The sequence below is a fragment of the Mus musculus genome, chromosome 11, assembly GCF_000001635.26.
Source record: "Mus musculus strain C57BL/6J chromosome 11, GRCm38.p6 C57BL/6J".
Taxonomy (NCBI): Eukaryota; Metazoa; Chordata; class Mammalia; order Rodentia; family Muridae; genus Mus; species Mus musculus.
The window spans coordinates 58864488-58888152 of record NC_000077.6 but is presented as its reverse complement, the minus strand read 5'-3'; the positions used below and the strand labels follow the sequence as shown (position 1 = coordinate 58888152).

At 44.4% G+C, this 23665-nt stretch overlaps 1 protein-coding gene across 4 annotated transcripts in view; it reads right to left on the bottom strand.

The window, feature by feature from the left end:
- Positions 1-3623: 3623 nt before the first annotated feature.
- Positions 3624-23665, bottom strand: part of 2810021J22Rik (RIKEN cDNA 2810021J22 gene) — a 24046-nt gene continuing 4004 nt past the window's right edge. The window contains exons 2-7 of one of the 4 annotated variants that reach the window (XM_030246293.1): positions 22086-22188; positions 20844-21223; positions 19147-19338; positions 11333-11459; positions 9285-9377; positions 3624-8224 (exon numbers count right to left, since the gene is read on the bottom strand). In XM_030246293.1, the coding sequence (XP_030102153.1) occupies positions 6840-8224; positions 9285-9377; positions 11333-11459; positions 19147-19161 (1620 nt within the window). In that variant the 5' untranslated portion in view covers positions 19162-19338; positions 20844-21223; positions 22086-22188 and the 3' untranslated portion in view covers positions 3624-6839. Of the gene's footprint in view, positions 8225-9284; positions 9378-11287; positions 11460-19146; positions 19339-20843; positions 21224-22085; positions 22189-23665 lie in introns of those variants that run through there. The other 3 variants (XM_030246292.1, XM_030246294.1, NM_172403.2) reach the window with 3 other exon arrangements.

Sequence of the window (23665 nt, the reverse complement as noted above, 5' to 3'; positions counted from 1 at the left end):
ATGACACCATTTTCTCTTATAAATTGCAAGTCTTGGTATTTAAAACTTGTGTCTTACTATCAGTGTGTTTGAGATGCTGATGGGAAAATCCCAATTAGCTTCTCTGGTACTGTGGTAAAACACTGACCAAAAAGCAACTTGAAGAGGAAAGGTTTTATTTGGCTTCCATGTCACAGTCTGTGACTGAGGTAGTCAGGGCAGGGATTGATACAGAGACCATGAAGGAATGTTGCTTACTGGCTTACTCTCCATGGCTTGCTCAGCCTGCTAAGGCATGGTTGAGACTGGTGTTATGGAGGATGGCTGCCCACTGATAGCTTTGTGTGTGTGTGTGTGTGTGTGTGTGTGTGTGTGTGTGTGTGTGTGTGTACAGCATTTTGCCTGCATGTGTGCTTGCAGGCCAGAAAAGGGCACTGGATCTCATTATAGATCATTGTGAGCCACCATGGTGGTGCTGGGAATTGAACTGAATACAAAAGCTGAGGCTAACGTGGTTCAAGGGGGTTAGGATTCATGCCGAGCTGACAGAGGAATTTGGCAGTATCATCCACATGGTATGTTGGCTTTAGAGAGTGACAGGCTTAAGGATCCTTCCTCTGTGGTTTCAGAGAGCTGCTGAGGCAGACAGCATGTGTCAGGGTAGTCCTGGAATGAAAGTCCTGAGAGGGAAAGGGGCCCTGAGAGATCACGTATGAACCCATGGGAATGAATCCCAGGCTTTGGTGAAGACCCTAAGATGTAGGAGATGCCAGAGCCATGAGATTATCTGGCCAGGAGAGTGATAGACAGGGAGTGGAAGCAGCCCAAGAGAAGATATGCATGTTGCAGGCAGCAAAGCTGAAAAGATAGAGCCATCTAAACGTTTGGAAACTAAAACGACGGGACATTGAACTACAGGAGTTGGGATTTGCCTTGCTGGGTTTCAGTCTTTCTTTGGTCCAGTGTTTCCTCACTGTGGCCCCATTACTCTCTTTTGGAATGAATGTATATTCTGCCCCATTATATGTTGGAAGAATGTAATTTGCTTTTTGATTTTAGGAGTTATAATTTTGAGAAGTGTCAGGAGTCTCTGAAGAGACTTAGAGGCAGTGTTAAAACCTTTGGTGTTAGACTAAACACATTTTACATTATAATACAGCAGTGAGCCTATGAGAGTCAGGGAATGGGATGTGAGAGTTTGAGTAAATGCCCCCCCCCCCCCAATATGTTCAGGCATTTGAATACTTGGTCTCCAACCCATAGCACTGTTTGGGGAGGTTTAGGAGGTGTGGCCTTGCTGAATGACATCATTAGGGGCAGGCCTCATCCCACTTCCTGTTCACTCTCTCTGCTCAATTCTTGTTGAGATGTGATCCCTCAGCGTCCTGCTCTGGCTGCCATGACTCCCTGCTATGATGAACTCTTATCCCTTTGGAGTTGTAAGTCAAAACAAATTCCTTTTTCTATAAGTCCCTTTTGGTCGCGGTATCTTATTTTATCATAGTTACAAAGAAGTAACTACCACACATGTGATATCTTTCACCAAGCCTTGGCTTCACTGATGGGACCCAATGGCTGCCTAAGAATCTCTGGTGATCTCCTTTTCTGCCCTCAGCAGTAGGACTGCAGGAAGGCACCATGACGGTTGCTGGGATTTTGACATCAGATGAGGGTCCATGCAATGAATATACTTCTCAGATGAGTCATTTCTCCACCCCACTCCACGAGTTTCCTGTATCTGTGCTCCCTCATCTACAGACCCCAATACTGAAGACCATGAATACATTTTAATTTCAGAGAACAGAAAGAAAGGAAAATGTTTCTTAATGTATTTCAATAACCTGGAAAATAGACTTAAGTGCTTTACAGATGAAATCTGTTACACATAAAATCTGAATGACTTATGATTCATAAGAAATAACAGAGCCACACTAATGATCTTTTATCTCCATTTCCTATTTTGTCCAATTAACATACATGCATTGTCTGGTGCCATTATTAACCTGTTCAAACTAATGAGCTGGGCTTGGTGGCACATGCTTTCATTTCTAGTACTCATGGAGGGAGGCAGATCTCTATGAGTCCTATGCCAGTTTGGTTTACATAGAGTGTTCCAAGACATCCAGGGCAACAGAGACCACATCTCAAAACAACAGAACAAAAATCCCTACTATAAATAGCTAGTAATGGATACTTCTACAGTTACAATCTTCTCCATGTTAGTTCTCATTTTGTATTGTACTCATTTATTATTCTTTTATTGTGGGTACATCATATGAATACTACAGTACCTGTGGAGGTCAAAGGACAGCCTTTGGGCATCACCTTTTTTTTCCTCCTCCCACTACGTGGGTCCTGGGGATTGAACTCAGGTCCTCAGGATTGGCCATAAGTGCCTCTATCTGCTGAGTCCTCTCAACAGCAGAGATCTTTGTTATCCTAATTTTCAGTAACTTCCTAAACTCATACTCCAAGGAATTTTTCAAGCATCTGAAAAGGTTCCCTTCAAATGTTTTCAATTCTGAAATAAGATTTTGTCCCTATAATAAACTATTCTCTGGACAATTTATAATGTGACTACATTTCATATTGTCTTTTGTACACAACTATTCTTCCTTTTAAATTTGTGCATGTATTTAAGCTTTGTCTTCAGTCGTAATCTCAGAGTTAAAGCAAGGTGTCACCAGGGACAGTAGGGCTACTTCTAGGGAAGATGCGGAGGTGATGGCTGGCTTCTCTGTGATAACGTGGGGAGGGAAGGCATGCAAGAGCATGTGTTTGGATAGACTGATTCCCTGGACACCATATGTCGCCCTCGAAGGTACAATCTTGAATCAGCCTCCCAAATCCTGGCACTGTGTTCAGAAAGCTTGTTAGGGAGCAAGTGCATGCCTGTGGCTTATTTACCAACAGAAACCTAATGTTTTCCGTATGTGTCCCAAGTCCTTCAAAAGCAGTTTCCTCACTGGCAATGTATTCCCCTCCATGGCACCACTCACACTCAGACATGTCTCCATGTCTTCACCCGTCTTCTGGATCTCCCTAAGGTGTTTTGTCTTCTGGATCTCCCTAAGGTGTTTTGGAACTCCCACTCCACCCCATCCCCGTATGCTCATAGACATGGCTAGGTCACATGCCTACCTTTAAAAAATTGGAAGATTGATCTCATCTAATTATAAGAAGTGCAACTGAGATAAATCTCTGAGTAAGTATCCAGAAGAGAGACCAAAGCCAAATCACACTTTGGCAAAGTATAAGATGGTGCTGTGTGGCCAAAGAGCATTCTGTTGCAACCTCCTACCAAATTATTGATGCGTACTTGTAAACTGTAACTCTCATTACTGTGTTGAGATGTTATACTGTCTATTAGTTCCAGGGAGCACTGACAGTATCTACCCCAGGCATGCCATGTTGTTGGCTGAAGCAGGCTCCATGCTCTTATGCAAACACACACACACACACACACACACACACACACACACACTCACTCTTTGGTTACACAGCATACACTTAGAGCTAGGTTGGTGCCCAATTTGAAAGCATGGGAAAGAATAATGGAGAGGAGCTTATCCTAAGCCTGTTTCTCTCAGAGGCTAGAAATGAGTACCGTTTCTTCACAAAGGTCTAAATCAATTCAGAAGATGGCTGTGAAAAATATCTTTATTCATGTTTTCCTACCCTAATACTTACTCTCTTAGAAATAATGGTTCACTTTATGAAATCACTGTTAGAAAAACACTAACACCTATAATTGGCAGATAGTTGGTGACAAGCATCATATACAGTTATATTTTAAAAGATTAAGAGAATACAAACTGGAGGCTTACAAGACAGGAACAGGCTAGGATAAAATTTAATGAGGAAAACCTTAATGTAAATCATAAAATATTTTACACAAAGTTTATTTCCTGCATGCCCCTGCACACAGGGAACCCCTGCTAATGTGGTAAAATCATACGCACAAACCTTACCCCAACCTTACCCATTGCAGGGTCTGTAGTGCCTGATGTGTAGCAGTTTCCTCTGAATGAAAACAGTCCATCCTGGGGGGATGCTCATTAAGACTCAGAAATAAAACCCGAAGTCTCACAGAGCCCTCAGAATGTATAAGATGCACAATGCCCACCCCTTTCCAGGTCTGTAAAACAGGAAGGGCTGCTGGGGCGGGGGAGGGCCCCTGACATGGTATGTACCCGCTGAGCTTCCTGCAAGTGTCCCACTTTTCAGTCACCCCGACAATGCGGTGGGGTTTTCAGTGATGCAGCTGTTGCGACCATACTCCTGTAAGCTCAATAGGCTCACCGGATTCACCAGATTGGAGCTTGACAGAGCTGTTTCTTTGGTCTGTTGTTGGTGGCCTATCTGGGCTAAGAAGACACCTGTTCGTGCCTCCTCAGGAAAAGGACAACCATCCCTCCGGCCAGCTCAGCTGCATCCTTGCATCCTGGTAGCCACCAGAGTTAGTTGCAATTCTTAAACTTTGGTTGTGACAAATATGAATGTCCCCAGATGTAGACCAAATCTATCATATTCAACAATTGTTTTGTTTTTTGTTTTTTTTAAAGTTGGGGGTCTTGCTGGGCAGTGGTGGCGCACATCTTTAATTCTGGTACTTGGGAGGCAGAGGCAGGCAGATTTCTGAGTTCAAGGCCAGCCTGGTCTACAGAGTGAGTACCAGGATAGCTTGGGCTACACAGAGAAACGCTGTCTCGGAAAAAAAAAGGGGGGGTCTCATTATGTAGTCCTGCTGGTCTAGGACTCTCTATGAAGACCAGGCTGGACTCAAACTCAGACATCTGACTGTCTCTGCCTCCTGAGTGCTGGGATTAAAGCGCATGCCACTACACCCAGCTCAAACATAATTTTAGCACTTTTAACACTTAGAAAGTGACAATGCCATTTTAATGAATAATTTCCGATACATATGAATTTTAATGTTTTATGGATATACATATGGAACACACATGAAAAGAGCTTAACTATCTTTTTAATGTAATGCTTGTGCCAGGTAAGGCATTTAGAATTTATTGAAATGTCATGGTTCTTTTTATTCACAAAATGGCTTGAAAATACACAGGTTACAAGAAGGGTCCTCTCCTGAGTGAGCTTTCTAACATGAAAGATTCTGTTTGAAATGTTTTCAAAATGATTTTGTACTACATTGCAAAAAGCTCATATAGAATGTTCTATCACTCATATGAACAAGAGATTTATAAACACATACGGAGGCTCTGCTCTCTCTAATAAGACATGTCCTTAAATCAGTGTCATTTGCTATGCCCTCTTATCAAAGATAAACTCACCTGCCTTTCAGGCCATGAGGACAGATTCAGGGATAATGTATTCAAGCATTCAGGGTTGAGGCCGGGAAGAAATGACTCATGACAAATGTTAAAACTCCCATAAGACCCAGGACATGTTCTCGCCATTACACTACACAAACAGGCTGCCAGGTCCCAGGAAAAAGAAGCAAAGCAAATCTTAGCACACGAGACCTGTGCATATAGGACTTCTCACAACGACATTTTTCCATATCGATAACCATTCTAGATATGCGTTCCCACCTGACAACAGCATCCCCTCTCTTGTGAATTCTCCAATGTGGAGTCAACTTCCTATAACAGTGTTGTCTATATACATTACATCCAGGTACTTCCAGCCCGTGAACTCTCCAAAGTGTTCCCACTGGGTAAAAAAATGTTATCTATTATATATATCACACTCTGTGGTTTCTCGGGAGTGAGGGTTTTCTGACGCACACATTTCTCTTTATGTTATACTTACTTGTGTGTGTGTGCACAGTTACCTATGTGAGTTCTTACACATAACTCAAAAATATGAAATATTTTCTACATTCTTTAAATTCACAGGGTTTTTGTTCTTTTTTCATTCAGTTTTTATATTCACGGGGTTTTGTGTTTGTGTGGGTCTCTAGTGGAGGCAGATGTCTTTGTCTTACAGAACCAAGTTTTTGCACACACATTAAATTGCTATGGCTTATCCCATGTGCCTTCTTTGGTATGCAGTAAAGGATGCCTTACAGCTGAAGGGCTCTTCACCTACGGACTGCTGAGGTCTGACATCTAGGAGGTTTCTCCGCATACACTGCATTCACCACAGACTTCTCAGCTGTGTGTGTGTGACATGCAGTGAGCTACCTGCTGTTGGCACTCCCTCCCCTTTCTACCTGCAGAGCTTTTCTACTTGAGGGCCCCGCTGCACCTTTGTTGGAAATGCTTCCGAGTTCTTACACTCGTAAGGCCTCTCATCGGTGAGACTTCTCTCTGATGTGTATCTAGGGTTGAACGGTGGCAGGTGACCGTTCTGTAGATTACACTGACAGGAACCTCTGTGACAAACGTGGCAAGGGGACAAATGTCTGGCATGCTTTGCTGCATTCTTTATATTCACAGGGCTTCTCACCAGCGGGAAGCCAAAAGCTTCTTAGAGATGGAACTTCTGACTAAAGGGCTTTCCACAGAGCTACACTCAGGGTTTCTCTCAGTACGGATTCTCCAGTCTTACTGAAGACTGACCCAGACCTCACAGTCAGAGGGTCTCTCAACTGCAGCCTTTCTCTGATAGCTAACGTCTGACATCTGGCAGAGGTCTTCTGAGCACATCCTACATTGGTAGGTTTTGAGCTCACTAACTGATGAGACCTGACTTTAGACTCAGAGTCTCTGTCACCTTTACGTGCCCAGGGGTCATCACCTCTCACCTCTCTGCAGCACATGGGGAGAGGATAAACAGCTTACGCTTTTTCTCCATTCTCTGTGTGCACAGAGGCCATTTCTGACCGGTGTCCGCGCTAGGATGTCTATGGAGGTTTGTCTGCTCACAGAAGGCTTCCCCAGACTTCACGAGTGAGGTTTCTCACCCACGTGAGTTTTCTGATGGATAGTGAGATAGGACTTGACACTAAATGCTTTGCTACATTCTTTGCATTCAAAGGGTTTCTCACCTGTGTGGATTTTCTCATGTGTGGAGAGATTTGACTTCTGGTTGAAACGTTTCCCACAGACACTGCACTCATACGGTTTCTCACCCGTGTGGATTCTCTGATGTACAATGAGCCCTGACTTTATACTGAAAGTTTTCCTGCACTCTTTACATTCGTAGGGCTTCTCGCCTGTGTGGACTCTCTGGTGGATAGTTAGGTCACACCTCCTTTTAAAGGCATTTCCACATATATTACACTCATAGGGTTTTTCGCCTGTGTGGGTTTTCTGATGCACACTGAGATTTGACTTTACGCTGAATAGTTTCTTACACTCTTTACACTCATAGGGCTTCTCCCCAGTGTGGGTTCTGTGGTGTAAATAGAGATTTTGCGTGTGTTTAAAGGCTTTCCCACATACTTTACACTGATAGGTCCTCCCACATCTGTGACGTCGACGAGGCTGGCTGTTGATTTTTACAGGTGTACTGGACTCCTGGGGCTTTTTACCTGTATGTGGCCTCTGCTGTACACTCAAAGTTGAGTCTGGGCAAAATGTTTTCACACAATTACTCTCTTTACTGGAGAAGACACTCTGATTCGACCTCGGTTTCGGCATCTGATGCACACACTTCTTGTTGTCGTTACACCCACGCGGTTTTCCCCACGAGTGCAGAGTGTGCTGAAGGCCTGCTTTCGCACGGAATGCTGGCTCGCCGTCAGGACACTTACCACACTGTTTTTTCAGGTGTGGTTTTAAATGCCGAGTGTGGTTACACGTGTCAGAGAATGGCTTCTTACACATGTTACAATCAAAAGTTTCCTCCCTTATGTGAGTCCCCTCTTGGGCAGTAAGAGCCAACTTATCAAAGGCATTCGTCGAGCTGTCTCCCAAAGGAAACACTGTACGCGTCCATACAGTGCGCACATCGAAGGCTTCGCCATGCTGGGCACACTGGCCGTGCTGTGGTCCACGTTCAGCACTGAAGTCCAGACTAAGAGGCGCGGGAGGTCTGGGTAGCATCTTACTTGGATTAAGATGATCAAGTTCCTCTGTAGCCTGCATCTCAATGGGCCCACCAGGGAGATACACATCTCCCCATGTATCAAGCACCTCAGATCTCATTCTAGAAGTGCTCCTAGTCTTAAGAGCCAGGTGCAAAACATGGTTTGAATTCATACTAAGTATTTCCCCAAGTCTGCCCCTCTCCTCAGCTGATGCACTGCCAGTGACTAGCAGGTGGCTCAAATGTTTCTTCCCAGTGTCCCTTCTGGCTTCCTTCAGACTCTTCATAGGCTGCAGAGCTGAAAGGAAATAAACGTGGCCCCACATGAGCAACACAGAAGCCATTCTGACAGAATCCTAATACAAAAGGGAGCAAGTACCTCACTAATGATGAATATTATAAAACAGGGGCTGGAGAGATGGCTCAGAGGCTAAGAGCGCTTGCTGGGTTAAACTTTCATAGCAAATGCTGCACAAATCTGCTGACTTAGAGCAAGTCCTACAGTGAAAAATGTTGAAGACCAACTAGGTATTACAATCTCCTCATCAAATAGGAGCCTTTCAACACGGCCCTGTTTATTGGCCTACATGCCTGAGATCTCCTGGACCTTGGTTTACCCTACTTGGAGTCTTTACAGGTGCTCCCTGAATTTCTGGTATTTTGGTATAATGGTTAGATCTTGGCCATCTCTTTTCATGTTAGGATTCCGCAGGTGAGCGCCTGAAACCTATCTTTTCAATAATGACTTAGAAATACTGTTTGTTACTTTGGAACTGCTAATAAACTCCCAACCACTCTGAAGGCTAGAACTCCTATCAACCTATGAGTTATGCACCAAACTTGTAAGTCTCAAAATTAATCTGAAATTAACTTTAAAACAATCTTCTCAAAACTCTTTGGCCTTTCATTCATTTGCCCAGCTAAAAGAACCTATTTTTGTGGTTATTACACTCTTTAAACAAGGCAAATTTGTTGGATCACCAGTATTGGTCGCACATAGCAGACCAAAGTCTCTGAGAACTCAAATAAAAGTGATGAGTGCATTAGTCACCCCGTGAACAAATGCTTCAAGTGAACGATCACGTCAAAACAGAAGGGAAAAGGACGAGATTTAGAATAACTACCTACTGAAATGTTTAAGAGGAGTGAGCAGAGTTTGCTGAGCCTGTGGAAGTACATAGCATAAACAGGAAAGGACAATGAGAGCTTCCCTTGGATGTGATCCATCAAGCATCTGAGTAAGAAGTTAGTCTCAAGATTGGAGATGGCGAAACTGAATAAAAAGAACTTCACCCACCCACTATCTGATGAGCCTGGACTACGCACTATGGACTGGTGCCCAGGGCACACTCACTGACCTGGGAGGCTCTGGTCTGGGGCATTGTCTTCCTTCCATGGCCCAGCTCCTTGCTCCAACTTCAGGATCAACTCAGGTTTGGCATCACACTGATCTATTAATAGGAAATATTGTACAAGTTGTCCTTAATTATAACATACTGGCTTTAGACTCTCAGTGATAGGACCAATATGAACACTCTATGAGAACGTGGCATTTATAACCAATGGCGAGGACATGAAAAGAAATACATACAGAAAAAAAAAACATGATTCTGCCTGACCACCTGGATCAAGATAAAAAAAAAACAAAAAGTGAAAAACTTAAAAATGCATTGAGTCAACAAAGATCTAAACCTCCTCCACCGGACACTGCAGGAGTTGGCAAGATCGGTAGCTGGGAAGCAGTGTGCTCTGACTGTCCCTTCCCCCCAGGTTCCCCGCAAGAACCCCATAACAGGAAGCAGAGGGAAGAAGGAGAAAACAATGGCTAAGAATTTATTACAAACAAAATAGCAACAGAGCACCAACAATAAGAGTTATTTTCCTTTTTTTAGTGATAAAAATCTTTTGGTTTCTTAGATTCAGATTCAGTCTCTGCTACTCTGCTCTTGGTATCGCCAGATCACCTTACGGCACTAAAATGAGGTAAGAAGAGATGACTGGGGAGAAGCCTTTTCTTGGAACACCACCAGGAGACACAGCTCAGAAGGGAATCTCTCAGTCAGCTCTCCAAGTGGGCAGATCTGGCGGCTTTGTACACAAGCAGGAAGCCAGGTTGTAAATGAAGCAATGTCCGTACCAGTCAAAGCATCCGTCAGGCCACAAGGGAAGCGCTCCCCTTCTGTTCCCTAGGAGACTGTGACTGCAGAGTCACCCAGAATTCACCAAAGCCCATGAGAGCAAAAGTCAGTTAGAAACTTTGAAACCGTGCTGGCTTGTCCTGCACCTTCAGGGGGAGAAAGCAAACAGCTCTAGTGTCCTCACAGTGCCCCAGGGACGTTTAGAGCAGCTGGTACTGCCCCGAGAGGAGTTAGGGCAGCTATCAGCCTCGAGTCCTTTTACTCAACCAGGGAAGTAAGTAAGTCAGACTATCCAATTCACAAAAGTTTGTTTCTTATAGGACACACACACACACACACACACACACACACACACACACCAAACCCTGTGCAGTTAGTGCAGCATCATGTACAGAAGACATGATACCGAGTCTACCTTAGTGTTGTCCACCTTCAGATGAACTGATAAGAAAATGTGCTAAATATGGAGAGGGCGACCTCATCCAGCTATGGAAAAGGCCCCGAATTTCTCCCATAGGACCACTGAAGGACACGCATCAAGTGAGGGAGCTCATCGTGGTCGGCCATGGGAGCCTAAGAACTGTGTGAGGGAAGGAGGGAAGGAGGGAAGGAGGGAAGATAGTTGACAGATGCAGAGAACAGCGGGATGGAAACATAACTCCCACTGCCCTATAGTGCACAAAGCTAACTGTGGTTGAAAGTAAGAGAGAGGCTTTTACAGGGCTTCAGAGATGGCTCAGCAGGTAAAAGCACTTATTTTTCTTACACAGGACTTGGATCTGGTTCCCAGCACATACACGGTAGTTTACAACTATCTGTAACTCTAGTTCCAGAGGATCTGACATCATCTTCTGATCTCCTTGGGCACCAGGCACACAGAGAACACAAACATACAACCAGGCAAAATATTCATATACATTAAATAAATAAATAAATAAATAAATAAATAGGAAGAGGGTAAGAGGGAAGGTTTTAAATGTTCTCAATAGACAGAAGTGATATATCCAAGTTTACAGACTTATAAAACATTTTTATCATCACATATACTACACAGATACTGAAACGACCACTTTGATTATAAATATGGAGCCACTCTGCGTCAGTGAAAAGCTTGGCGGCAGTGTGCTTCTTAGATGCACAAGGCTCTAGGTTTGGGCACAAGCACAGAGAAAAAACAAAACCAACAACCACCACCCACTGCCTTAAGTGGCTCCTGTATTTACCAAAAAGGAACAGGCTTCTAATAGCACTCCAGGACTTTCACTCACTCAAGGACAGCAGGCTGCTGTAGGTCTCCAGCATCACGTCCCTGTAGAGCTTCCTCTGACTGTCATCCAGGTCCTGCCACTCATCCCAGGTGAAGTCCACAGACACATCCTCAAATGACACCAACCCCTGTAATGAGACATTTCTCCTCAACCCAAGCCTTCAGCCTTAGGTCAGAGACAGGAATATGTGAGGCACTCCTCTCCACAGGCTCCTCTTAAATGAGACTCTTTATTAAGGAAGGACCCCCCCCCAAACAAACAAACAAAAAAAACAACCAACCAAGACAAACTACAAAATGCCCTGCACACTCCTAGCTTAGTGATGAGTGACTAAGGTAGTATGTGCACATTATTATTATTCCTTTGGTTTTTTTACTTAAACACATACCTCAACACCAAAATTGTTATTCATAATATACTTCCAAATTCATTTTCATAGGTAGCCTTATACATCCTTCCTAAAACCAGAAGAGTTGCTAATATCTGTAAAGAAATACACATCACCAGTGTCCTATAATAACGGGCAAGTTGGCCGGGAGTACCGATGTGCACCTTTAATCCACGCAGGCAGAGGTGGGGATCTCTTGAGTCTGAGGCAAGCCTGGTCTACATAGGGGGTAAACTGAGACTAGGGGGAATGACAACCACTGCAGTGGGCAGGAGTTACAATGATCTCAGACAGGCTTATCTGGAGTTCTGTGATCAAATGTACAGATGTCTAACAGGCAATTGGACAAACAAGAGCTTACAACAAGCACTTACAAAGAACATAAAGAATTAGAAATGTCAGAGGCAGCTAGCGCCATCAAACTGAGTTTAAATTGCTTTAAAGCAACTTAGGACACTAAACAAAGAATGGAAAATATACTTGTATTCAGTGACTGAGGAAAAAACGCAGACATTGAGAACCGTACAAGACTTTAAAATTTATTCTGGGGAAACAAGAAAGTTCAATACTAGACAATTTACTTATACTTAATGGTGTATTCAGGCATGGTGGCTCTTATCTGTGATCCGAGCACTTGGAAAGGGAAGGCAAGATGAATTCAAGTTCAAGGTCATTCCAGGACACAGGAGAGACTTTGTTTCAAAACAGGAACATGAACATGTACACACACACATACACACACACACACACACACACACACACACACACACACAGACACAGACAGACAGACACACACACACACACAAACACACACACACAGACACACACAGACAGACAGACAGACAGACACACACACACAGAACTTACGTAGAGATGTGTATTCAAACCTATTTCAGAATAAACATATATCTGTGGAAAAACTACACGGCCAATCCATGAGCATAGGAATTCTTTCACTCTTACATTTTCTTACTCAATTTCTTTGAGAAGTCTTCACGATAGAGGGCTTTAGCCTCATAATTCAGTTATTACATTATTAGGTTTACTGAATTTATATTATAAATGTGACTGATTTCTTTCTCTATAAGACGGTTACTAGTTAATGGCTGATTTTCTATTCTTGACATACTGTTCAAAGTGTTTTAAGATGTGAGAATTTCCTGGCAGTGTTTGGGGTGTGGGGTGTATGACCACACCACCTGAACATGAAGATGATTCATTTCTGCCTTTTCTAACAGTATCCCCTGTCTTTCTCTCTCTTGTCCCACTGCACTGGCCAAGACTTCAACCACTACCCGGTTTGAATCGCCTTGTCTTGGAAATGAGTTTAAAGGAAATGTTTCAGCATTTCCCATTTACTGCATAGTGGCTCGGAGTCTGTCAGAAGCACAGGCAGAATTGTTTGAAAAAGACTTTAAAAGCTCTGGAATCTATTACAAGAATGGACAAATTAAGAGAGCATGAAATTAAGAATATTTTGCAAGGCAAAGAGCCTACAAAACAGGACCAAATTGTTGCCAGTGACATATTTAACAGGAACATCTACAATACCTCAAGAACTCAAAAAAGCAAACATAAAGCTCAGAAACGAGCAGATAAGTATTCCTCACGTGACGAAGTGTACATGCCCAATAGGTAGATGAAAAAAGTGTTCTGTCATTAGCTCCCAAGAAAATGCAAATAAAGCCGGGCGTGGTGGCGCACGCCTTTAATCCCAGCACTTGGAAGGCAGAGGCAGGCGGATTTCTGAGTTCGAGGCCAGCCTGGTCTACAGAGAAATCCTGTCTCGAAAAACCAAAAAAAAAAAAAAAAAAAAAATGCAAATAAAATTGACAGGAGCATCGCAATTTCACCCATGAAAGCATTTATCAATGAAAAACACTGATTGTGGCTGATATCTAAGCTAAGGTAGCCACTGTAGAACCAATAGGGAAGGTCCTCAAAATACTAAAATTATAAATAGCATAGGATTCAGACATTCCACTCCTGGAATGTCCCCATAGGAGTCTGAGCCAGCAGTACTCGGGAGGCAGAGGTGGGTGGATATCTGAGTTCGAGGCCAGCCTGGTCTACAAAGTGAGTTCCAGGACAGCCAGGGCTATACAGAGAAACCCTGTCTCAAAAAACAACAACAACAAAAAAAAAACAAAAAAAAACAAGGAGTCTGAGCCAGGCTCTTACAGAGACGCATGACCGATCATCCGTGATTGTTGTGGTAATATTCACTTTAGAAGAACCAGCCTGAGCATCCCGCAACAGATGAAGAAAATATGATACAATGGAATTTTATGCAGACACGAAGAATGAAATTATAGCATCTGTTAGGAAAATGGGCGGAAGTAGAAGTAATTATTAAGTTGAAAGAAGCCGGAGTCAGAAAGACAATCCTCACATTTACTGTCATGTGTGGAAGCTGGACATAGATACACACCACACATACATCTGTATGGAGACCTGAGACCAGTGCGTTGTAAGTGCTGTGTAAATCATCCTTACCCAACAGAGGAAGAAAGCCATCTGTGTCTGTCCTGACCAGACAGCCACTTTCCATGAGTGTTTTTAGTTTGCAGTGTTTGAGCGCGTGGTTGCAATAAGGCAGAGGCTGTGAAGAGCAAGGGCCGTGTGTGCATCATCCCTTGCTCCTGCTTCCCCGGGTGTTGAGTCTAGCCATTTGATAATACATCTCTTATAATCGCTGTTTGGAGGTGAGGCTTCACATTCCTGTTTATATTTCTGTATGGAGACCTGAACGTGCACTGAGGAGTGGAAGGAGACAGACGGGGGTGGGGGGTGGGGGGTGGGGGGTGGGGGATGGGGGTGGGTTAATGAACACAGGTGACACTAGAGCAGGTGATCCACTGGAGGGGGAAGGAGACCAGGAAGAGGTGGGGCTAGGGAAACAAAGACAGTCGCGTGGTAAAACAAGAACAAAATATTATGTCATGGGCACAGGGGTGACACACATGTGAATTCGCAACTCCAAAGCTGGAGCTGTTGTTTACCAAAACACCACCACACTTAACATCCTAAGAAATGCAGACAGCAGACACCAGTCAGAGAGGATCGTTCTGGTTTACAGAAGACACCACAAATCCTGAGGCTGGACACCGATGAGCGCCTCAGCACACGGTAAGCAGCAACTACATACGTGTATGAAGTGATATTAAATGCATGAATAGCGTGAATAAGTGTCGTGGAGATACAAGCCAGAACGACTCTGTGTGTGTGTGTGTGTGTATGTATGTATATGTATGTGTACATACATATACATACATACATACATATATATATATACATATATATATATACACACACACACATATTTATTTTTTATTATTTATTTATTTATTTATTTATTTATTTGGGAAAAAAAGCCTTTCTAAAATAAACTACAGGTTAATAATGATGTAACTAGAAGTCAAGAAATTTGAGTGCATGACCAAAGAAACAGCAGTCGCAAGAAAACTAGTTGCTTTCTGTAAATGAAACTAAACTTTACTTCTGGGCTGGTGAAATGACTCAGTGGGCAAAGGCCTGCCACCAAGCCTGGTGACTTGAATTCAGTCCCTAAGCCACATGGTGGAAGGAGAGAACCAACTCCTGCAAGTTCACACGGATGCACACGCACACAAACAAACAGCAATGTGAAGCCTCACCCCCAAACAGCGATTATAAGAGATGTATTATCAAATGGCTAGACTCAACACCCGGGGAAGCAGGAGCAAGGGATGATGCACACACGGCCCTTGCTCTTCACAGCCTCTGCCTTATTGCAACCACGCGCTCAAACACTGCAAACTAAAAACACTCATGGAAAGTGGCTGTCTGGTCAGGACAGACACAGATGGCTTTCTTCCTCTGTTGGGTAAGGATGATTTACACAGCACTTACAACGCACTGGGCACTGGAGAGAATTTAGAAATGTTTTCAAGTACGCAGTAGGGAGCTCTCTAGGGGAGCATGAATCTCTCCTTACCTTCAGGCCTTGTGGACTGTCCCTAGGCTTATGATGGTAGCAGGCATTTGTCAGGACAGACTAGGACCAGGCACTATCGACTTGAACTGATACTTGCTAGGCAGGAGACTAAGGGCAATCAAGGTGGTCAATAACACCTATGTACTGAATCCCAAGGAAGACTAAACATATTGGTTAGGAGGAGATTCACTGCTTGCCAACCGTTTGTGGCAACTCTCCGTACTGTTGTGTGACATCACGGGCCACTGACAGAAGACAGCAGGAGTTTCTACAAGGGCACTGGGACCTCATTAACTATTGTGAAACCCTCCCCAAGCATAAACACTAACCACGAGTGCAGTGACATTTCTGAATTCTCTAATTTTTTTTCTAGGTACTATAAAACTTGCGGATGAGTTGGGGAACCTCAAAACTTGTAGGTAGTGACCAACACTTTTCTTGGATGAAAACTAAACATTTTAAATCAGGAAACAACACAGAAGTTGGCACAGTGGAGGCCTATGACATAGCCATTAATGAGCGATGGAAAAATTGATTTTCATAAGTTGCTTTCTGATTTTTACATACACACACACACACACAGTTGCTTTCTGATTTTTATACACACACACACACACACACACACACACACACACACACACACACACGTTAAACATAATTTTAGGACCTGGAGAGGTGGTTCAGTGGTTAAGAGGACCTGCTATTCTTACAAAAGAGCCCCGGCTTAGTTCCTAGCATCAATATGCTGATTCACAATTATCTCTAACTTCAGTTCCAGGGGATTTGACTCTGACACACACATTGTACATACATACATGAAGGTAAACACTCTTACAATAAACTCTGAAAAAGTAAAATAAATTTGGAAATGTAAAATAATTTTTAACAACAAAAGAAGGACAGAACAAAGCAGCACACAGGAAATCCGAGTCTAGGGCAGAGGAAGAAGCTGATAGAAAGACAGACGGTTTCGTGGACAGCAAGTCTTAGCAGGCTTGGATGGGAACAGCAGTGTTTACCAGGTGATTAAAAACAGGAAAGAAAAATCCTACAAGCTCTTAGGTCAGAAACAAGGAAGGAGGAATGGCGGGCTTCTGAAGGTCATTGGAGACCTCCCCACAGGCTTCTCAGTGCTACACAACACAGTCTGGCTCGCTGGCCTTGCCAGTACACCAACTCCCTTCTGAAGTCACCCCAGGTCAAAAGAACAGCACGGTCCAGGCTGAAGTCATACCCACAGGCTCAACAGAATCTGAATTGTGGCTCTTGGGACAAGCACTGCCCTTCTGCACCTAAGACATTCAGGCCAGCAGGGCACAAGGTCACTTGGAATAGAAACCAAAGTGTTCCCAATCCCCGGGCTCCACGTGCTAGGTCCTTTGCTGCAATCACCTTCTGGGGAGGTGTAGAAGGGCACACATTGTTACTCCTTCCAGTGTTTACAATGGTATGGCTACATTCCTGTCCCTTAGATATCTCAGGCCTCAGTTTTCCAACCATGTTCCTTCCAGGCTGCTGACCACGAACCCAGACCCCTGGGTAGGTTGGTATGGGGAAGAGTGTGTGGAACTCTCAACTTTACCTCCTGATTCCCACACTCTGGCTTCTGCCTATGAGGAAAATATCCGTCATTGTACTGGCCCTAATTCAGTATACATATAGCTGTGTGGAGAACTCTGCTCCTACTCTGTGGGGACAGCAATCTAGGTGCCTCTGCATCTTGTGTCTTTACAGGGTCAGTCCCCATATTCTGCACCAGGGTCAGAAGCGTCAGGAAGGTAGACAAGCGCAAAGCCTGTGAATTTAAGGGTCTGGGCCCAAGCCATGCTTGCTGCCTGTGAAATGAGTTGTTCATTAGAAGTCTGGAGCTCTTTGAGAACATGTTGAGATATTTTTGATATAGAAACGGATAATTTTGTGTAGTCTACTGCCATGTAATATCCAGATCTGTGCTCCCACTTTTACTTGGTCTGTATGCTTTCCTCATGACTCAAATGGCATCCCACTGCCTTCTTCTCCCGCATACTCTCAAGGCCTTCACCATGTCCACATATTACCAGCACAGCTTATCAGCACTCGGGCATCTGTACTGGCGAAACAGAACCTTCCAGTCTGGCAGAGATGGAGAGTTCCACTGTGAATAAGAAAGTATCCACTTGTCTCTAGGCAACCACGTTTTCTCCCCATCCACGGCATCACATGCTGCCACTACCTTAAGAATGAACAGCATGCGTAGCCAGTAGGATTGCAGCCCATAATGTTAGACCTCCGTGAGCGAAGGACAGCGAGAGAAGAAGGAAGTCCAGGAAAAAATACCCTTACAGTGTAGGGTAAAAGCCATCTGATTTGTTGTTATCGATACCATATGGAGGGAAAGAACGGAGGATGTGAGTTCCATTTGACAAGGGGAGCTTGGGGTGCCTTTGCATATCAACAAAGGAGTCCAACTTATAACCTGAAAGCCGAGCAAAAGGGTCAAGCAAGCTACATGGAAATAGTTAAGGATATCAAACCCCAGAGGCCTGAAGCACAAAAGTCTATGGTGGAACGGAAGGGACTGAAAGCACAACACAAGGATGATCATACGTTATCAGCGGGGCCATGACAGAAACTGAAATTCAGGGCCATGGAGGATAAAATGCTTGCTGTGTAAGACCGGAGTCCTGACCCCTGGAATCCACATTAAAGCCAGGTGGGTATAGTGGCTGCCTATAACACTAATACTTGGGAGGCGGAGACAAAGGATCCGCAGGGTAAGTGGGCAGGCTAGACCAGCCTGAAATGTGAGACCCGGCCATATAAAGAAAGTAACCAAGAAAGACATCTAACATTGTATTAGGCCTCTGCATGCCCACATGTGCACTCACATGCACATCTGTCCACTTGTATAAATATTCTCTCTCCCTCTCTCAATCTCTCTCTTTCACAAACACACACACATGCAAAAACATGAAATGGAAAATTTCCACATGAAGATCCCAGATAGTAGTTTCAAATATAGCAGTGATTTCAAGTAAGGCAGCTAGAGAATCGTGTTACCATTTAACTACAATTTAACCTTCCTTTGAAACACACGTGTCTGAGCAGCATTGGACAGTGACAAGTACGAATGCTATGCTCACCCCTGGGCTGGGGCTGAAGCACTGTATACCTCAATGCGCATGTGTTCATGAAGCCTGCTTAGGTGCCACAGGCCATGAGAACTGATCACATTCTCTTCCGGGGGTCATTTCAAGCTCGACCACAAATGGCCCAGGATCAGAAAAGCCAGTGACTAGTTGAAATTCAAATGACTCTAAGGCCTTTACATTGTAGTTATATATCAACATTATAATCTGAGTATGTCTGTGTATGCTTCTTTCATGTTTATTTTTCCATTTTGATTTTAGTTATCTCACAACGCACTTAAACCTCCATGTGTAACACACGGTCAGGGGCGACACCACTTACCACAATACTGCTCATTCTCCTCACTCGCCAAGGCACATGGAGTGCCCAGCAATTGTAGCTGGAGAAGCTGGGCAACAGAAGTGAGAAGTGAGGTCCTCGCTACGCCTCGTTTGTGGATTCCAATATCTCTACATAGTTGCTGAGTCAAAAAGCCAGAACGGTGCCTTACAGGTGAGCGCCACCACGGCAGATCTAAAGAACACAATCAATGAGAAATTAAACCTGCAGTTTATGCAGAGCTTAGTGAGAGTAGCTGCTGCTTGCTTTTTATTACCATGAAGACGTACCGCAGTGCTGTAGGAATGGGTGTTTAACGGGCATGGCGTGAATCATGAACGTGATGCAGGAATTACAGAAAACACTTGAACAGGGTTTCCTATTTCCCGTCAGTGCAGAGGTACCACACAGGACTCCATCCACAGCTCCTGGTTCACATATTTAAGTTTCACGGACAAAATGCTTTGTGCAATCTAAGCTTTCAGTCCAGGACTGTACATTTAAATGAACATGGCCCTGATTTATTGCACTACCTTGGAAATACTGTTGAAGCGGTGCCTGCCTGTGGTGTTTACAGATGGTGTCGCTCCCTCCCACAATGCCCATTAGCTCTGCCTTTTCATGTGCTCTGGCCAGCAGGGCCTCAGTGGGACAAAAGTATAGTTTTCAAATGAGGTCTCTCATGCTAGCGGGCTATGGTTATATAGTTCTGTGTTACCATGCCCTGTTCATACATCGAAATTTTAATCAAGGCTCCTCAAAGAAACTAAAAGTACAAGAGCCACAGGATCCAGGAATCGCAGGGACATTGCATGTTTCTACAAGTAATGCAATCACACTGTGCAAAGCAGCACGCTCCACAGCTTACCACTGTACTTGTGGCTTCCCTCTGGGCACAACACTATCGCCTCTCTCCATCTTGGAGCTGAGCCTGACCAGAAGTCTGTAACAATGACTCCACGAGGTACTGCAATAAACTGCAAGTAACACAGGTCTAGTGGTCATGGAGCTCAAGTTATACAAATCTAGTGGTAACTGTTACACTCTTAGGTAGAAGAGGAGTGGAGCTAAGGACCTTCATCTGGGATTCCAACCATTATCGCCCATGACACTTCTCACCTTCCTAGTGAGCTAGAGTATGCAGGAAATTACAAGTTAGCTGAATGTGGGGCTCCATGAGGTCAGCATCTATACTGGGTTAGGACGTGGTGGTCTGGGAGTCATCCATTCTCTCTGTATAAGTCCAACAAACTCACTGGAGAACCAAGCTGGGCTGTGGTGGAGTCCTTTCCTTGGTCATCCCCAAGGGCCCACCTGAGGCGAGCAGACATTTGTTCTTGCTGCAGTAAAAAGTCTGTGCAATTACCGTGCACTCTCCACAGAAGCCAATACACACAGGAGCCTTCCAGATAAGGGAGAGGCCAGGGGATGCCCCAGCACAGGTTCACCCCACACGTCGGGCTGCTCCAGGATCTAGGACTGTCACTGCCAGACAACGGGACACTAGACACGGCAGTTGTGGCACTGGGGTCAGGAGGAGGAGGAGGAGACGAGATACGGCTGAAGACAAGTCTCCTTGCAGCATCAAGGACCGAGGGCGACAGAGACTGGGAACTCAGCCCCGCGCAGGGCTCCCCGGATCGCACCATTTGCACAGCGCACGGCGCCCGCCCCTGCAGGCAGAAGCCAGCGGTACTCACCAGAAGGCAGGTGTCTGACTGCACACAGACGCCCAGACAGGCTGGCACAGGACTGAGGCCACAATCCAACCCCCTCGGAAACCGGAAGCAAGATGGCGACGCCGGAAATAGACCGGAAGTTCGCGGGAGCCGTCCGGAGTTCAGAACCTGTGAAACCGCCTTGGGGGCATATACAGTTTAGGGCATCCCGGTCACTCGTTAGTGACATCGTTGCATTTGGAATACATCGAAGCTCTAAAGTGGATGCTTTGTGAGGCCAAACCCAGAAACAACTGCTTTATGCCAAAAGAAAAAAAAAGTTTTAGCTGGGTGGGCGTGGTGGCACATACCTTTAATCCCAGTACTGAGGTGAACGGATCTCTGAGTTCCAGGCAGAGACCCTGATTCAAACGGGAAAGAAAAGGAGACAGAGAGGAGAGAAAGGAGCGGGGCGCGGAGAATATAAATAAATAAATAAATAAATAAATAAATAGATAGATAGATAGATAGATAGATAGATAGATAGATAGATAAATAAATAAATTCATTCTAGTGTGGCTGGAGACATGGCTCAGCGGTTAAGAGCACTATTCTTCCAGAGCATCCAGGTTCAATTTCCAGCACCTACATGGCAGCTCACAACCAGCACCCACTTAGGGGTGAGGGGAATCAAGAATTCTCTCAACTCTAAGGGCATTACACACCTATGGACAGACATACAGGCAGGCAAAACACTCATACATAAACTACCTATTTAGCCTCTACCATGCTCTCAGTAACTTTGGCCTTGCCTTTTTTTTTTTTTTTTTCGAGACAGGGTTTCTCTGTCTAGCCCTGGCTGTCCTGGAACTCACTTTGTAGACCAGGCTGGCCTTGAACTCAGAAATCAGCCTGCCTCTGTCTCCCGAGTGCTGGGGTTAAAGGCGTGCACCACCATGCCCGGCTCTTGTTTTTAAGACTTATATTTTATGTGTGTAAGTGTTTTGCCTGTATGTCTGTAATTGTACCATTTGCAAGTCTGGTGCCAGAGGAGGTCAGAAGAAGGTGCCAAAATGCCCCAGAACTGTAGCAAAACATAGTTATATAAATAGCCATGTGGGTGCTGGGAACTGAAGCCCTGTCCTCCTCAAAAGCAACAAGTGTTCTTAACCACTGAGCTACCCCTCCAGTCCCTGCTCTTTAATAGGAAACACTGTCGATGGGTAGATATGAAATCCAGAGCTTTGCAATCCTTGAACAGCATTCTAACTTTGAGCTACTCACCTGACCCAGTAATGAAGTTCTTAGGCGCTGACACTGTCAACTCCGTCTGTTTGCTTTTGAGACATTTCACACAGCCCAGACTGGTTTCAGATTCAGTATGTGGCTGCAGAAAACATTGAAGGTAACGCTGAGCTGATCCTCCAGCCTTCACAGGGCTATTAGGCTTGAGCCATGTTCTGGGATTATAGGCATTTACCACCACACTTGCTTTTTATAAATATATGTATATTTTACATATGCATGCATATTTCATTACAGAAAAATATACACACAAAACCATAATAGATGTTTTACAGCTTCAACAAGTACTTATGCATCTTTAAACTTTATTGCTTTAGTCCATTCCCTACCCTGTCTATCCATATATATTATTTTTAATTCCTCTGTTTGTAGTCAAGATGTGCATACATTGAATCTATAATTTTAAAAAATGTTTTATTAATTATGTGTGTGATAGGATATGTGCATATGCATAAGGTACTCAAAGAGGCTGGAGGCATCCATTTGAGTCTCTCCCCACCCTCAGAACTGGAGTTATGGGTTGTCAGCAATTCAAAGTGAGTACTGGGAATTGAACTCAGGTCGTCATTGGAAGAGCGGCATTGCTCTTAATTGCTGAGCCCTATCTCCAGTTCAGAGCTTACATTCTTTTCTTTAAATTTATGTCTATATATGCCTGTTTGCCTCTGTGTGCATCACCTGCATCCAGTACCCACGGAGGCATTAGATCCCTTAGAATTGGAGTTACAGGCAATTTTGAGCCATTAAATATAGGAACCAACCCTGAGTCCTCTGTAAGAGCTCTTAGCCACTGAGCCATTTCTCTAGTCTCAAAGCTACAATTCTTTTTTGTTTGTTTTGTTTTGAGATTGCATTTATTATTTAGCTCTAGATGTCCTGGAACTCCCTGTATAGACCAGGCTAGCTTTCAATTCACAGAGCTTCATCTGCCTCTGCCTCCCAAATGCTGGGTTTAAAGGTGTGTGTCACCACCACTCCTGGCTTATGAAGGTACTTAGATGTCTGCACTGATGTGTGAGTGCATGGACCGGGTGGGGTATGTGCACATGGCTGAGTGTGAGGCGAAAGGACTGGATCCCTCTAGAGTGGAGGTATAGTGTGCCACCCAGTGTGGATGCTGGGGACTAAACTCAGGCCCTAGGCAAGAGCAATATGTGCTCTTAACCACTGAGCCATCTCTGCAGCCTTCATTCTCATCTTGAAAGCAATGAACACAGACAGGTTTCTCAGTGTAATCTTGTCAGTTTTATGTGAGAGATCAACACCTTCTGTATCTGGTATTTCTAGGCCCTGTCAATTGTGAAGGCTTTGGCATAAATGCTTTTTGTTTTGAGGGTGGGGGCCTGGAAAGGGTTTATTCAATTTATACTTCCAGATTATAGGTTATCATTGGAGGAAGTCAGGACAAGAGCTCAAGCAAGGCAGGAACCCGGAGGCAGAAGCTGATGCAGAGGCCATGGAGGGATGCTGTTTACTGCCTTGCTTCTCATGTCTTGACCAGCCTGCTTTCTTATAGAACTCAGGACTACCAGGCCAGGGATGGGACCACTCACAATAGG